The sequence below is a fragment of the Otolemur garnettii genome, unplaced genomic scaffold, assembly GCF_000181295.1.
Source record: "Otolemur garnettii isolate 467f Iridium unplaced genomic scaffold, OtoGar3 scaffold00037, whole genome shotgun sequence".
In the NCBI taxonomy this organism is placed as follows: domain Eukaryota; kingdom Metazoa; phylum Chordata; class Mammalia; order Primates; family Galagidae; genus Otolemur; species Otolemur garnettii.
In genome coordinates this window covers 10,864,226-10,880,973 of record NW_003852432.1, presented here as the reverse complement: position 1 = coordinate 10,880,973, position 16,748 = coordinate 10,864,226, and the positions used below count along the sequence as shown (strand labels likewise).

Sequence of the window (16,748 nt, the reverse complement as noted above, 5' to 3'; positions counted from 1 at the left end):
CTAGTTATATTTATGGCTATTTTCTTCTGGCCTTTTTTCCCATGCATTTTAATACTTATACTTTAATATTTTAAAAAATTATCATAGATATCTTAACTTGGACTTTATGGTTAAGTATTAGAGGTATATTTATTGCTTCTTGGGGAGTATCATCAGATTTTCAGAGTTCTTAAACTCTTAAACCCTTAGAAAGGCTATCCTCTAACTTAACATCAAGGGTCAAGTCTTTTGTCCATGTCCCTTCAAATCCCATTAAGACAATCTCTGTAACTGGATACTTCTTTTTTGTGTGTATGTAGTAAAAAACTCATAACTTGGGATCTATCCCCTTACCAAATTTTAAGGTGTACAATACGTTATTGTTGACTATATGCACGTTGTTGTATAGCAGATCTCTAGAGCTCTTCATCTTGCATGATTGAAACTCTGTTTCTTCCTCCCTACTTCCCACTCTTTCTAGTCTGTGCAACCACCATTGTACTCGACACCATTTAGGTACCTCATATAAGTGGAATCATGCAGTATTTGTCCTTCTGTGACTGGCTGATTTCACTTAGCACAGTGTCTTCAAGATTCACCCATGTTGCAGCGTATGAGAGGATTTCCTTCTTTTTTAAGGCCAAGTAACATTCCGGTGTATGTATATATCACGTTTTCTTTATCCATTGATCCATCCATGGACATAAAGGTTGGCTGTTGTCAGTAGCGCTGCAGTGAAATGGCAGTGCAAATATCTCTTCAAGATCCTGTTTTCACTTCTTTTAAATGGAGACCCAGGAGTGGGATTGCTGGATCATATGGCAAAAACTCTGTTCTGGATTTGTTTTAAGAAACTTCCATACTGTTTTCCTTAGTGGCTGCGCTATTTTACATTTCCATCCAAAGTGCACCAGGGTTCCAAGTTTTCTACAAACTTGCCAACATGTCTTGTTTTCTTATTGGTGGCCATCCTAATAAATGTAGGGTAAAATTGCTTGTGGTTTTTATTTGCATTTATGTGATTATTAGTGAGTTAAGCATATTTTCATATACTCATTGGCCATTTGTGTATCTACTTTGAAGAAATGTCTGTGTAAGGCCTATGCCCATTTTGGGCTATTTTCGCTCTTCAGTTGTAAGAGTTCCTTACATGTGTGTATTCCCCATGTTAGCCCTTTCTCGGATAGTGATTTGCAGACATTTTCTCCTGTTCCACAGCTTGACTTTTCACTCTGTTAGCTGTTTTGCTATATGGAGGTTTTTCAGTTTGATGTAGGCCTACTTGTGTGTTTACTTTTGTTGCTTGTGCTTTGGTGTCATATCCAAGAAGTCATTGCTAAAGCCAATGTCATGAAGCTTTTCCTCTCTGCTTTCTTCTAAGAGTTTTATAGTTTCAGGTGTTATATTTAAGTCTTTAATGCATTTGAGTTGGTTTCCATGTATGGTATAAGATAAGGGTCCAGTTATATTCTTTTCTATGTGGACAATCAGTTTTCCCACCACCTTTTGTTGAAAAGAATGATCCACTCCTTGAGTCTTCTTTGTAGATATCAGGCTGACAGTATCAGGGGTCCTCAAACTTTTTAAACAGGGGGCCAGTTCACTGTCCCTCAGACCATTGGAGGGCCGGACTGTGGGCCCCGGGACGAGTTGGCTGCTAAGCAGGACAGGCAGCAGCAGGAAAAACACCCAGTGGGCCGGATAAATGTCCTCGGTGGGCCGCATGTGGCCTGCAGGCTGTAGTTTGAGGACCTGTGGTAGGTCAACTTTTGTCATAAATATTTCTTAGTCTTTAGGATGATTTCCTTAGGGTAGATTTACAGAAGGAGAATTACAGAGTCACGTGTGGAAGCACATTAAGGGTCTTTGTATTTGTTGCCAAATTGTTTATCACAAAAATTGTAGCAGTTTACACTCACAGGTGACCTCTTCACCTTCATCATACCTTTACCATCACTGAGCAGTTTATTTAGAAAAAGAAGAACGAAAAGAGAGAAGGAAAACAAGAACATTTATGATTTTATCAAGTACAAATGGAATTTGGTTCTTTTAATCTCCGTTTCTTTACTAATAAGGTAAAATGCTGTTAGCTGTTTATAGTTTTCTTCTCTGAATTGTCAGACCCTGTTATATAGAATTATTATCATTACTGGGAAAATACCTTAATTATAATGACAGAGCAAGTGGTTTAAAAGTAGACAGAGCTGCGAAGTCTCACTGGAAGGGTCCAAAAGTGTTCAGTACCAAAAAAAAGAGTGTTCAGAACAATGACTCTCACTACTTCCTGCCCATTGGACCAGAAGGAAGTATGGGGGGGGGGAGTTAATTAGCTTCCTGCCTATCCCCTTTTTGATAAAATGGGGATAAAAGTAATGGCTCCATAGGGCTGATGACAAGTAAATGCAATTACATTGTATAACTCATCCAGTACGTGCTGAATACGTGTCGGCCCCTTCATCACCTCTTCCCTTTAATTTTCCACTCTATTTCTGTGCTTGCAGGCTAGGTGGAAATAGAGGCTGCCTAGAAACATGCATTAGCAGGTACTTCTTGGGCCACCCTAGCCTGCAGAAGGCCAACCAGAGAGTGTAACAGTGGCACCACGATGCCTCTGACCTTGAGTACCCTCAGGGTCCCCCAGGCCTCCAGATTTGAGGGGAGGCTCTAGCATGTTCTGGCTGCAGCTGTTGTCTTCAGGGATTCTACAGCTTATAGCTGCTTGGTAAGTCCTTTCTTTGTGGCTGGTGAAGAGTTGCCATTTCTGACCTATGTCTTATATTCTTGTTCTGAGCATAGAACCTCTCCGCCATCCCATTCCACCAGGTCCTTGGCCCCACATAGCACTCATGTCTGGGGTGAAACTTCTCCTACTCAGGCCCCTTCCCCTTCCTCCTCCCCTTGGTCTCTTCCCCTCCGTCTGAGGTAGAACAGGCCTGTAAGGTAGTTCTGGGCATGAATGATGTTGCTGCATAGGCCATCCATGCCTTTTCCACTTTCATTATCCAACCTTTACAAAGGCAGGGCATCCACCCAGCCATAGAGGCCCAGGATTCTCCTTTTTCACCATGCTGTAACTCAGATTTACCTTTCTCAGTAAGGAGATTATAGGGCTACCTTCACATTCCCTAACACAAACATGCATGCATACACACACACACACACACACACACACACGCTGAACTCATCATTTTCTCCCCCAGCAAAATGTTTCCAGATTCTATTAAGTTTTCACTCTTTTCCAAGTTTTTCTTCTTCGGCCTATAAAAAACAAGCAGTTATTTTTCTTTCATTCCCAGGGGCCGAGTGACCTCCACTATTCACCCCCAGGGAAAGAGAAGGAATAGTCTGTGTACAGAATACCCAAACCTCCCACTGCACTCCGAAAACCTTGGACATGGTAGTCTCCCAAATTGAGCCTTGGCTGATAGGAAAGTCTGCCCTGGTCAGTATCAGCAAGGCGGGCCCCCCAAGTCTCAAATCCTCTTCACCACCAGGCACGATGCCCCTGTGGCCAGCTGTGCTTAAACCACCCATAGTAGCTTAGCTTTTACTTCTGCGAAAACAGAAAACTTTTCCTTTTCTTGTAAGCCGATTTTCTTTTCCTCTTTCTAATGCAATTTTATTGGAAAGTTTAATAAATAAGCAAGTAAAAGTAGAACTTCTCTGGTTTAAACTGTGAAGAGAAGTCTTGCCCAGCAACCATAAGGCACCTCTGCATAGGGTTCAGAAAATAGCAAATGCTTGTGACCCACCACTAGCCAGAAAGTCCAAGTCTCAGAGGTCCCACCCAGAGAACTGGAGGCCTCACATCTCTGAGCAGCTAGGAGGGGCCGTGGGAGCCAGTGCCAGCTCCTTGGGATGTCTGGGTGTTATGGGTAGAGCTGTTAAGGAATAAAACTCAAGAAAAATCCACCAGTATCAATGGGGGTAGCTTTCATTTTAAGTTTGCCCCAGATTCTGAACTATTAAACCTTGTGCTCTTCTCACTGGGCCCACAGGGGGCAGCAGAGGGCACAGAAGGCCACACTCCTGAAACACATTCTACCACAGGGCAGCCTGGGCGTGTTATCAGTAGAATATTGAGATGAGGCCCTAAGTTAACAGATATTAAGTTTTTAAATTATAAATCAAGAAGTATGGAAAGTAATGAGAAAGGAAAGGCTGAACAATGTTATGACAGAAACACATTCCCTTTAAAAAGTTACTTTTCTTTCTTTATTTTAAATGCTCAACTAATATTAATCTAGAAACTCTAATTTCATGGGGATTTCAAGAGGCTTGTGGAGAAAAACATCTTGGTAATTGTATATGCTAATGGAGTATCTACAAGACGTTGTTATAGTGATGGAAATTCTATTTCATGTAAACATTAGAGCAATCCTCCCTTTATATCTTGGTAAAGCTGATTGACAGAGTATAAAATTGCTTTTTAATCCAATTTAGGAAACAAAATGTGTAGTGGGTTTTAGCATTTAAAAATGCTTGAAGCGTGGAAGCAGAAATTCAAAATACCCTAGCAGACTGTCTATGATACTATATATCAATGGCACATTTTAGAAATATTATTTCAATATAAATTTCTTTGAATTGAGTCATATTTTGTTCCAAAGCTTTTTTGGATTAGAGTGGGAGAATGTATTGTAGAAATATGACCCAGAGGAAAATAAACAGAAACCAGTTTTTAGCCACATTTCTCAGGAATAAGAAAGTTTCTAATAAGTCTCTCCTTAACAAAAAGTACTTCAGCTGCTCCATCAAGGCCACTCCCACCAAGGTCAGGTCCACCAAATCACCTCTACCCAAGTCACTCACACCTAGGCCACCAGATCCTTTCACCTTTCTCAAACTTTACCCGATTTGATCTCTCCACAGCATTTGGAGCCTGTCATGGAAGGACTTTTATAGCCTGCACCCTTGGGAGGTGCAAATATCCTGGTTCAAATGCAGGTTCTATTACATGCAACTTGGGCAACCCTGGACAAGTTAATTAACTTCCTAAAGCCTTCGTGTTCTCAGCTGTGAAATACATATATTAGCTCCCTCACTGGATAGGTATAAGGATTAACTGAAATAATGCTTAGCATGTGTTAATGCTTAATCAGTGTTGGGATTGCCATTATGTTAGTACTCAAACTCCGTCACATTGTAAACAGATCATGCCCTTTGATGCTTTGGTTTGCTTTGCCCTTTGATGCTGTTCTGGAAATCCTCTTCCCCATTTTTGCAGTGTACACTCTTATTTATTTAATAAAGTTGACTCATAATTTCCTTTAGCTGTGAAGCCTTTTCAGACACAGTGCTCCCCATTTGTTCCTTAGTGCTATGTATGCACCTCTTACTAAAGGTACCCATCATGTTGAATTCATTGTTTGTCTATGCATTCTCTCTCTTTCTCTCCTTCCTTCCTACTTCATCTCTCTTCCTCCTGTATTCCTACACAGATATGGATCATCAAGGTAGGAGCTTGGCCTGATTCATATCTAAGCCCTTGAGGTAAAGTATGGGTCCTTCCATAGCCACATCCTTGGGTAAGCGGTGGCCTCCCCCATATCTGTACTTGGGATACCACATGGGCGCACGTGTATTTTGAAGGAAGCAAAGTAAGTGATGAATAGATGAGTGTACCAGGTAGAAGAAGGCACCTGTGATGAGGACCTTTGAGTAACTCCAGGGTAAATTTGGCATTTCAGCTTTGCTTTGTGCTTGCTCTCCTATCAGTCAAATGGTGACCTTTCGTATCCATTTATCTTCAACTCATCTGCTGCTGTGATAAAATTGCTAAAGTGTTTTACCTAGAAGCAAAACTCACTATCTGTGGGACACACACACGTTAGGCACAAGTTACCTCTACATCATACGAACATCTCATTTTTTTTTTCTGTTGTCAGCAAAAATAGCTAGTATTCAATGAACACTTATGTGCCACGTATTGTGTGAATGCCTTACTTATGTTATCTTCAAAAATTAAAAGCAGCAGTTATTCCAGTTTTACAGATGAGCAAACTGAGGTTTGAAGAATTTAAATAACATGTCCAAGGTCTTATAGTGAAATAGTAGAGACAGAATCCCAATAAGTAGTTGCCAGTGGCATATGACAGATAGGAGAAGGTGAGGCAGGGAACCCCTGTGGTGTGTGCCTCACTCTCCATCACACTCGTGATTTGAATGAGCCTTGGTTCCCTGCAGATACTGCTGTGTATCTTATCGAGGCCAGTGAGTAAATAACACTGAAACTCAGAATATGTAGCCTCTGAACATTTAATTGATATTTTAAAAATGTCTTTTCTGGTTTTAGGTCCTTTTATCAGAGCCAGTTGTACCAAAGCCTTGCAGCATATGTAAAAAAAAACCCACTTTTTTGGGGGGGTGGTTTGCTTTTTTGTGTTTTTGATGCAAGTTTAGAAAATAGTTTTGTATTACATATATACATACACATGTACACATACATACATAACACAGAGAAATGGAAATATTTATTACAGAAACTTAGAAAGTACAGAAAGAGCCCAAAAGAAATTAGTCTCTGTTAAATCAAATATTTAGGCACCATGAACATTCATTCCGTGACCTTTTATTTTTTTTAAATATTGTGAAACATATTTGTTATCAAAATAATAATCTACATATATTTCTGTAGGACATTGATTTTTTTCATTTAACAATGTATCATGAGAACATTTTCCCATGCTAGGATATGCTCGTGCATACCTGGTTCAGGGGAGCAACTTGATAGCCATCGTCTAAATGTGCTATAATTTAATTAACCTGTTCTTTCACATTTTGTTTATTTCCATACTTATGCAAATGAATTTCATATGACTTATGCTATTGTTGGTATTGAAAATCCCCAAAAGGGGGGTTATAGATTAGTTCTTTGGCATTAATATCTATGTGCAGGATAACTTTGGGATCATTTTCAATCAAATGATTATAAAGTTTTAAGTTCATAACAAAAGAGACTTTAGCAGTTACCTGGAGTAGCCTGTGCAGGGCCAAACCTCTTGTGCAGCCTTCCTGGCAGGTGAGCCGGCCTCTGCTCAGATTCCTCCATGGGTAGGTGCTGCTCACACCCAAAGACCACAGCCCTTTGCTCCTCTTTGTGTGACCTGACCTTATATGCTCCTATATGAGGCATAAGGAACTAGATCCTAACACAAAGATTTTGAAAAGCTTCTGAAACCTTTAGAATCACGGTGCTTCAAGAACATCGTGATTCGAGAATCTAGGAAGGAAGTAGAGGCAGGATGGTGAGCAAGACGGTGCGGAACGCTGGCTTAGCTAATAGAAACCAAGTCATTATTCCAGACAGCCAGAGCATGTTCTCTGATTTGTGAGCTGCAGTTATTCTAATTGATTTCTGCATACTTGCGGATAGGGATCTGCCCTCTTTCATTTATTTTTCTCTTGACAAGTAAGATGTGAAATGTTGTTCCATGCTTTTCTAATTTAAATGTTGCACATGTGGAGAACTGATCCTGCCAGCCATTTTAAGCCTGGCCAAAAACATAACACATTGTTGTTATTAGCCCTCATCATTTGGTTAGGGCCAACATTTTGTTTGGACCCGTAAAGGAGGATAAGTCTCCCTTCTAAGCATAACCTTCTTCTGCTCTGCCATTAAACAGATAAGAGGAAGCCCGAGCTAAGTTTCCTTGGTGAGTCGCCCTGGTGACGCTGATTAGGCCAGGGGTGTTCATTGTGAGAGACTTCTTGGGAAGTAGAATTTCGATCTAATTCAGTTTTTTTTTTTTTTTTCAATATTACCTCAAGGATCTGTAGGAGGTATAAGAGGAGAAATTAAGATGAAGATGACCAGGTTTTATGCCCGTGAGGCTCCTCTGAGAAGCAAGACACATGGAAAACTGATACAAGGGTGTGTGTGAAAAGTACACAGGCCCAGCGATTAGAGAGAACGTGGGGGAAACAGAGCATTACCTCCAGGTCTGGGTCTGGGACCGGCAGCGGCGGCAGTGTCTGTGAAGCCCTGTGCGTCCCGTTCAGCCCACAGGCTGAGCAAGCTCTCAGCCTCCCACGCACACTGCTGGAGCCCACTCTATATGGATGCCCTGGTGGCCAGTACGCTCCCCAGGGAATTTAGATTTCGTGATGTTTATTGTAGCTTTTTGTCATATGGTATGTTTTCAGTCAGTAGATACTACACTAATGACTCCTGTCATAGATGTCTGTGAATTTTTTTTTTCTTGAGACAGGGTCTCACTCTGTTGCCCAGGCTGGATTGCTCCCTGCACCCTCAAACTCCTGGGCCCAAGCAATTCTCTGCCTTAGCCTCCCAGGTAACTGGGACTATAGGTACAAGCCACCATACCCAGCTAATTTTTCTGTTTTTTTGCAGATACAAGTAAGTCTTGCTATGTTGGTCAGGCTGGTCTTGAGCTCCTGGTCACAAGCAGTCCCCTGGCCTCAGCCTCCCAGAATGCTGGGATTACAGATGAGCCATAGCACCTGGCCAGAGGTTTTCATGTTAAAAATTAATCCAGTTATTTGAAGATTGGAAACCATTGTCTGCAGCAATCAATGACTGTGCTGACTGTCCAAAAGAACTTTCTGCAATAATGGAAATGCCTCTTGCATTATCCAGTACAGGAGGCATTGGCCACCTGCAGTGCCTGAGGGCTCGAAAATGACTCCTGAGACTGAGGAACTGGACATTAATTTTGTTTGATTTTAATTAATTTAAATAGCCCTGTGTGGCAGAAGCTACTACATGTGTGTTGAACATGAACACCACAGATCTGTAGCACCTCCCATCAGTGATGTTCTGAATGCCATAGTCCATTGCCAAGCTGCTTCTGCCCCACCTCCTCCCACGAATGTGGGTACTTACCAGGCCCTCTGCTTCTCAGGTGCCCCTATTCCTGAAGGTCCTTTAGGCCAAGAGAGGAGATTTTTCATAGATGCTTAAAAAATGATTTTGAAAACCTTTCCTAATTATAGAAATAAAAGGAATGATAGTTTATAATTTTCTTTATGCTACCATCCAATTCTCAAGGGCCTTGAAGAGATTTCTGTATACCTGGGACACATAAGCTCGTCATTTTCATATTCAGTTTGTTTCAAATTTTATATAGAATGATTCCTTCTTCCTTCCTGCCTCCCTTCCTCCCTCCCTTCCTTCCCTTCTTTCCTTCATTGCCCAGGCCAGAGTGCCCTGGCTTCAGTCTATACCATAGCACCTCAAACTCTGGAGCTCAAGTGATCCTCCTGCCTCAGTCTCCCAATTAGCCAGGCATCCACCAAAACACCTGGCTTTTTTTTTTTTAAGCAGAGGTGAGGTCTCACTGTTGTTCAGGCTGGTCTCAAACTCCTGAGCTCAAGGAATACTCCTCCCTCAGCATCCCAGAGTGCTGGGATTACAGGTATGAGTCACCACACCTGGCCAATGACCTTTCTTTAAAAGATGGCTATTTTATTCTTTTTTTTTTTTTAAGACAGGGCCTCAAGATGTTGCCCTGGGTAGAGTGCTGTGGCATCACAGCTCACAGCAACCTCCAACTCCTGGGCTCAAGCAATTCTCCTGCCTCTGCCTCCCAGGTAGCTGGGACTACAGGCACCTGCTACAACGCCCGGCTATTTTTTGGTTGCAGCGGTCATTGTTGTTTGGCGGGCCCGGGCTGGACTCGAACCCGCCAGCTCTGGTGTATATAGCTGGTGCCTTAGCCTCTTGAGCCACAGGTGCTGAGCCAAAAGGTAGTTATTTTGGTCTAATGTGGTGGCTCAAACCGATAATCCTGAGACAGGAATTCAAGACTGGCCTAAGCAAGAACAAGATCCTTTCTGTAAGGAAAATTAAAAAATTGGCTGGGCATTGTAGCAGACGCCTACAGGCTCAGCTACTTGGGAGGCTGAGGCAGGAGGATCACTTGAGCCCAGGAGTTTGAAGCTAGTGTGAGCTAGCCTGATGCCATGGCACTCCAGTGGGGGGAACAGAACAAAACTCTGTCTCAAACAAACAAACAAACAAACAAATGGCTATTTGATAGGCAGAGTGGCTATGAATAATTATTAGAAACTCAGACCAAAATCTTAATTCTAGGGCTCTTATTATGAAAGAAACTTCTCTTTTGTTTTCCTGATAATTATGAGGGGTAATCAAATGATCTCCCTTCTCTAAAATACTCTGAAACAATACAGTCCATAGCACTTTACAAGTTATATATCTTTCTCATGCCTTGAGCTCTTTTAAGACTCACTAGCAATGTATGTTATAATGGCTTCTGGTAAGGTAAGAAAATCATGTGAGGATAACCAGGTATCTCTGAACCTAAACTCCTCCTTTCATATTTACGTCATGGTTGATATTCATTACGAACATAGTGCTGGTTGGATTGCCAGGTAATTCTCTTCATTACTTTTCCCAAAATATTCTGGTCCTAAGTGCAGGAAGTCGGAGGGAAGCAGTAGCTTATAGAATCGAAAAACTCAAGTGGCCAGAGTTCTTTGGGAACTCGTACTTGAGGAGTTCCCAGCAAAATAATAAATACCTTTCCTGGACTGGCCTGGAAAGGGTCCTTCTACTGAGGTCTTTCTGTCGAGGAAGGCTTTATCCCACGTGTCCCCCAGACCTGACGACTGTCTCACTGTTCTGCTGTTCCCTCACTTCCCTACCTTTTCTGCTTTGAGGCCAAAGGTTTGGAGGTTTCTTTAAATGTCTGACCCAGAGTGAGAAGAAAGTTTCAGTTGCTGAGCCAAGATGCCCAAATGTGTCCTCTGGCCTCGTACTGGGCTCCACTGTGTGTCAGCAGGGGAGGGGGCGTAAAGGCTACTGGGTGGGGGCCAAAGGGTCTAAATCCTCAGCTTGATGATAAGGAAACATCGATGGCTGTGTCATGGTCGCATTGTGTAGGGCAGGACTGTTTCACCCTTCATGCTCTTTCATAAATGGTCACAGACAGAAAAATCCACAGGCAGTTCTTTCTGACATTAAAATTTGAGGACATCTCTTCTAATAGCACTTTGCTGTGTCCATCCCATTTTAATTAAACACATCCCTGCACTGGCTGCCAATCTCCGTCATAAAGGAGATCCTTGGGCTGCTCTGGTCTTTGGCGATGGTGGGGTGTGTATGTGTGTGTGTGTTAGGGATAGATCAGGAAGGGGAGATGGGGAGGAGTGGAGCACAGAGACAAAGCCAGCAGCAAAGAGAGTTGACATTTGCAAATATAAAATACTCTTCTATTAATAAACTTGCCTCCCTTTCTATTCTATAGAAAGAATAAAAATGGAAACATAGAATTTCCTCAGCCCCCAGGAAGAATAACGGTCCTTGCTGGGTACTCCCACCTCCTTTGTAGATGATAGGAAGGAAGAGGCATAAACCGGGGACCTCCTCCCCAAGTCTTTGGGAAAGGATCTAAAAGAAATCACACTGAGTCTTATGGTTCCCCTTCTCCTTCTTCCTGGGCCGTGCCTGGCACCCCTCCTCCCCCAGCACCTGAGCAGCTGTGGGTGGCTCTTCTCACGACGAGGATGAGCTCCTTCTCCTTGATAGATCTGTATAGAAAAAAATAACGAGCCGTGCTGCTCAATCTCAAATCTTTCTAGTGCAGTTGGTGTAGCCACATAACTTCTTAACCTTCACGTGTCCATTTTATATATTTTCATTCTGGAATCTGAAATTATACCAAATTATTGTGTCTTCTACATTTTCCTTTATGCTGTTTGATGCTAAAGATATTTCTTTGATTAGAATATCTTCGCCTGCAAGCTTCTGATCTTCCTTGTAGGAAATGAGCACAAGGCTAAGCATCTGTCAGCAAACTTCGGATTGCTGGATGTTTTAGTAGTTGCCTTCAAACGTAGTAATGAGGTTGCAGGTTTGATGAAATGCTTATGAATTGCGGTTTTAGGGAAATCAACCTCTCCATTTTCGATATTGAATTCCAAATTACTATGTATTAACACATCTGTCTCCTGCCTTTTTCTTTCAGTACCTACTAGAAATGAAAAGCCTAATCCTACCCCCAGAACACATCCTGAAGAGAGGAGACAGTGAAGCAATAGCGTACGCCTTCTTTCATCTGGCGCACTGGAAGAGGGTGGAAGGGGCTTTGAATCTTTTACACTGTACGTGGGAAGGCAGTAAGTAATTTTCTTTCTTTGAAACACTTCTTATGAGCATGAAAAGACGGTAAAGTCTTTTTGCCCTGAGCATTTGTGATAAATACTGAAGATTTACATATAGATGGCTCTTGTTTTCTGTGATTCCCTGAACGGAGACAGCTAATGACTTAGGCTCTCTCACTTCCTGGTGCGTATGATTGTGCCACCACCACAGCCCAGAAAAGTAAGTTTATGCAACAGATGGGGTGACTCTGGGCTGTCCGGCAGAGGAGCCCTCCACCACCCTGAAGCCCTCCTTGAGACTCAGATGACCCTACTGCAATATGGTAATCTTTGCTTTGCTACGGGGGTTAGGCCTTGTGCCGGACTCCAGTTACACCTTTCTATGGCCTTTATGGGAGGGCTGGCTGAGAGCCACAGTTATCCTCCCTGGGACCTAGGTTAGCTACACATGAAGTCGTAGCATTTATATTTCAAAACAAGAGCAGCGGGCACTGAACTCTTGGTGTTTGGTATGACATGTAGCATTTGTGTGTGAATGGATAAATGCCTGGTAGATAGATGTGGGGATAAAAAAGTCTGAGTAGCTCAAGGAGTAGGGTGCCGGCCCCATTTACCGAAGGTGGTGGGTTCAAACCTGGCCCCAGCCAAAAACTGCAACAACAACAACAACAACAAAAAATCTGAGTACATGCTCTTTATAAATAGTATCATTCTGTGTATGGAGAAGAGGCTGCCGTGGTAGATGAGGCATCCTCACATGGCAGCTGCTGGGTGATTTTCAGAAGGGAGAGGTCATGGGGTGGAGGGGTCATGCATAACCTTATGAGTCAGATGAGAGCTGAACCAGGCCTTGAGGAACTAGGACAGGGTCATAAGCAAGGCCACTGTGTGAAGAAATGTAAGAGGTGGGGCCGTCTGGGAGGATGTAGATTAAGGGAAAAAGCCCAAGACTATAGATTATTAGACAACATGTGCGTTGACACTGCAGCAAAACAAGTACAGCATGTAGATGGGGTTTGCCCCCCTTTCAGGAGGAAGAGAAACAGTTTTCTGATAAGTTTTTCCTAGTTCACCCCTACTCTGTCTGAGCAGCTTCACAAACGTCCTTAATCCTTTCACTCTGTTTATCTTTGCTGCTTCCATTTTCATTCTGATAATCTTCTGCTCCTCCCTTTTCCTGCCCTTCCCTAACCCAACAGGAATCCAAGTTGGTGCAGGAAGGGAGGTGGAGGGAGCAGAGTGGATGGGGTGAAAATAAGCTGACGGAGACGGAACTCCAAGTTGACTGAGCGTTTTTTGTTTAGTTTTGAAAATATTTCTTTCTTTTTTTTTTTTTTTTTGAGACAGAGCCTCAAGCTGTCCCCCTGGGTAGAGTGCCGTGGCATTACAGCTCACAGCAACCTCCAACTCCTGGGCTCAAGCAAGTCTCCTGCCTCTGCCTCCCAAGTAGCTGGGACCACAGGCGCCCGCCACAACACCTGGCTATTTTTTGGTTGCAGCCGTCATTGTTGTTTTGGCAGGTCCGGGCTAGGGATTTGAACCCGCCACCTTAGGTGTACGTGGCTGGCGCCTTAGCCGGTTGAGCTATAGGCGCCGAGCCGAAAATATTTCTTCAGAAAATTAATAGTGGGTCTACCTATTTGGTTTACTGTGTGTAACTTGAAGCATGTCGATTTGATCGACGTCAGCCCCACTGGTTCAGTGCACTGATGTACTCCAGGCAGAGGTGGGGAGTCTGCAGCCTCAAGGCCACATGTGGCCTTCCATGTCCTCAGCTGCAGCCCTTCACCTGAAAGCAAGCTTCACAAAACAAATCCCTTTAGCAAAAGGATTTGTTCTGTACAATTTAGATTCAGTCAAAAGGCGACACTCAGGGATCTAGAAGGCCACATGTGGCTCCAAGTCACCCCAACTCGTGCCACTCGCCTCACTTGTGCCAGGTGGGCTGTGTGTGGGCCTGTGCACAGTCCCCTCTGGCTTGGGCTTCCTGTTGCACGGAAGGTTTCTAGCTGAATGAGACAAAGGGAAGTTTTGTGTAAGCATGAGAAAGAGGCAGAAAAGCCCAGCAGGATTGAACATGAAAGGCCTCACCTAGTATTAGTTGTGGGAAAATTAAACGGGCAAATCGGTTTACCAAATAAGAAAATATTTGTAAGCTGTCATCTTGGAAATAATAATAGAGGAAGCTTATCAGTTGGACCTGATTAATGAGAAAGTCACCCATCCAATGCAAAGGATCACAAAAGGGACAGGGAAGGGGTGTCAAGACATGGTGTTAGGAATGACATCACCATAAAAAATTAAAATCCTGTGAGGAGTACCTGGAAATTCTGTTTGGAAATTAGTCAGTCATTCTTGTAATCAGATAACAACGAGGCAGATCCCCTGCTCAGTTGGAAGGATAATGAGCTGAGAGAGATGTGAAGTGATGCAGAGAGCTGCAAAGTCAAGCAGGGGCGTAGTAGGAGGAAAGTAATTTCTTCAAATTAGATTGGCAGAATGCTTTATTAGGATAAAAAGAGAGTGCAGATTTTTAGACATAACCCAGCAGACCAGGGCAATCAAGTGCCTATAGGAAAAGGATGCTTTTCATTTAATCCTTGCAAATCAATAGGAACCACTCTGGGGAAATGTTTGTGAAAATCAGGTAATTGTGATCCCAGCCAAAATCAGTTATAGTGCCCGTCCCTTTTCAAAAAGAGAGCCATGGCATTCAATTGTAGAAAGGAGAATTGCAGAGGTATTTACTAACGCTTGGGAAAGCCAAGAACCTTGAAGAATGTTTGCATCACAGGGTGTTTACAGAGGGTTTTCATTTACATCATTTCACTAACGCCTCTCCATGATGTTCAAAATTTAGGCAGGTCAGAGATAGCCATCTCAGTTTTCCCAGAGAGGAAACAGATTCATTGAGATCAGTGACTTGCTGAAGGTCCTGCAGCCACTGTTGATAGAGACAGGATGTAAACCCACATTCACTTTGCCTTCTCTGCACTGTATAGATTAAGGAGACGAGGATCAGTCGTCTCTAAAACATTTGCTCAGAAGCCCGTGACGTAAATTTATGTCACGTCTTACAGGCTGTGGTATACTTATCACACCTGGTCTCTTTCTAGTGATTAAAAAGTTAAATCATCCTATATAAAATAATATTTTCTTATTTAATATCGACTTAAACATTTTAAATAGAGAACAAGACCAATTTTATAAAATACATACTATATAGTTTACTTACATAATAAGGAGGGAGACTGGAAATAAATACACTTGTTTTAAGTGGTTACTAATGAATTGTAACTGATTTCTCTTTGTTATTCATATTTGTATTTTTCAAATTTTCTGCCACAGCATATATATATTTTCTATAAGCATAAATATGTATACATACTTAGAAAAATAATCTTCCATTACCTTTCTATAGGTCCTTTTTAAAAAAACAAACAAACAAAAAAATTTGTCAAGGAATTTAGAAGAATTACCCGTCCAACCCCAGACAATCGTATGCACTCTTTTTTGACATCATTTTTAGAACTGTGTCCAGTCTAAGTGGAGTTTCAGAGCTCTGGATTTTAAACCAGAAGGCTTGGATTAGAATCCCATCTCAGCTATTTATAGTAGCATTCACTTAATTTACCTGGTTTTGGGAAACTATGAAGCATAGATGATCTTGAACGCCATACTCTGCCCACCCCAGGTGACTGGCTGGGGGTAGCTGTTGAGCTGTTGGCCAGGATTGCCTGCGCCCCAGCAGAGGAGTCTGCACTTCCCCCCACACACCACTTGGTGGTGCCTCTTGACATCCCAGCCTCAGGATGTTTTCTCCTTGGAATCATTCTTTTCCTCATTCTGACATCTGAGGCCATTCCCCAACTTCCTTCCCACTTCCCTTTTTCTTTAGAGAGAGAATTACGAGATAAAGGTAACAGTATCTAATTTCACCAGTTTCCACATTAAAAATGATTACTAGTCAATTTATCTTTTAAAGATGAAAACAGTTCTGTCAAAAGTCTTGGTAAGGGGGCAGGAGTGGAGGTGTATTTTGTTTTGGTTTTAAATGAATTTATTATGTTGGTTATTAGTCATCTTTAATTAGTAGAATTAAGTGAATTTTCTACCAGTCAAGCTGGAAAAACTCCCATTTTTGATAAAACACTTAAGTCCAGCTGATGCATGGAAGATTTTGTTTGGGTTTGAAACATATGGTGGTTTAAGAAAAAAAACCCGAAATCCTCAACCACAAATACATCAGCATTTCAAAGGTTTCCAAAATGTTTGATTCATCACTGTCCCAGCCTCTGAGATTACACATTATGTTCCTCAAAGTCAAGATAATTAACAAAGGGCAAAAGTTTTAATTTTTAAGATTGTATAGTATGTTTCTTAGTTCATTTTGCAGCTGCCACCTTATCTGAATTATATTTATTTTGAACACTGTAGGTTCTGGTTAGCCTCACACATGCATGCCACTGCGAGAATGAGTTGAATATAAAAAACACAGGAATAAAGGGTCTCATTTGAACTGGTCTTATTCATAATGATATTGTCCCTTATGGGGCCCTGTTTTAAATGGCACATCTTCTGTTTTTACCTGTATCAAATAGTGGTGTGGCCTTATCTCCCACTGACCTTGATCTTTTCAAGGCTCTGTTTTGGCTACATTTATTTTATGAAGCAGGGTTGCCTGC

The 16,748-nt window shown here is 42.2% G+C and overlaps 1 protein-coding gene across 4 annotated transcripts in view; it reads left to right on the top strand.

Moving 5' to 3' along the window:
• Window positions 1-16,748, top strand: part of ST7 (suppression of tumorigenicity 7) — a 272,254-nt gene that overhangs the window by 239,730 nt on the left and 15,776 nt on the right. For 2 of the 4 annotated variants that reach the window (XM_023513216.1, XM_023513215.1), the window contains one exon: window positions 11,928-12,063. In XM_023513216.1, coding sequence (XP_023368984.1) covers window positions 11,928-12,063 — 136 coding nt within the window. Of the gene's footprint in view, window positions 1-11,927; window positions 12,079-16,748 lie in introns of all 4 variants that reach the window. The other 2 variants (XM_003789794.2, XM_012805156.1) reach the window with 1 other exon arrangement.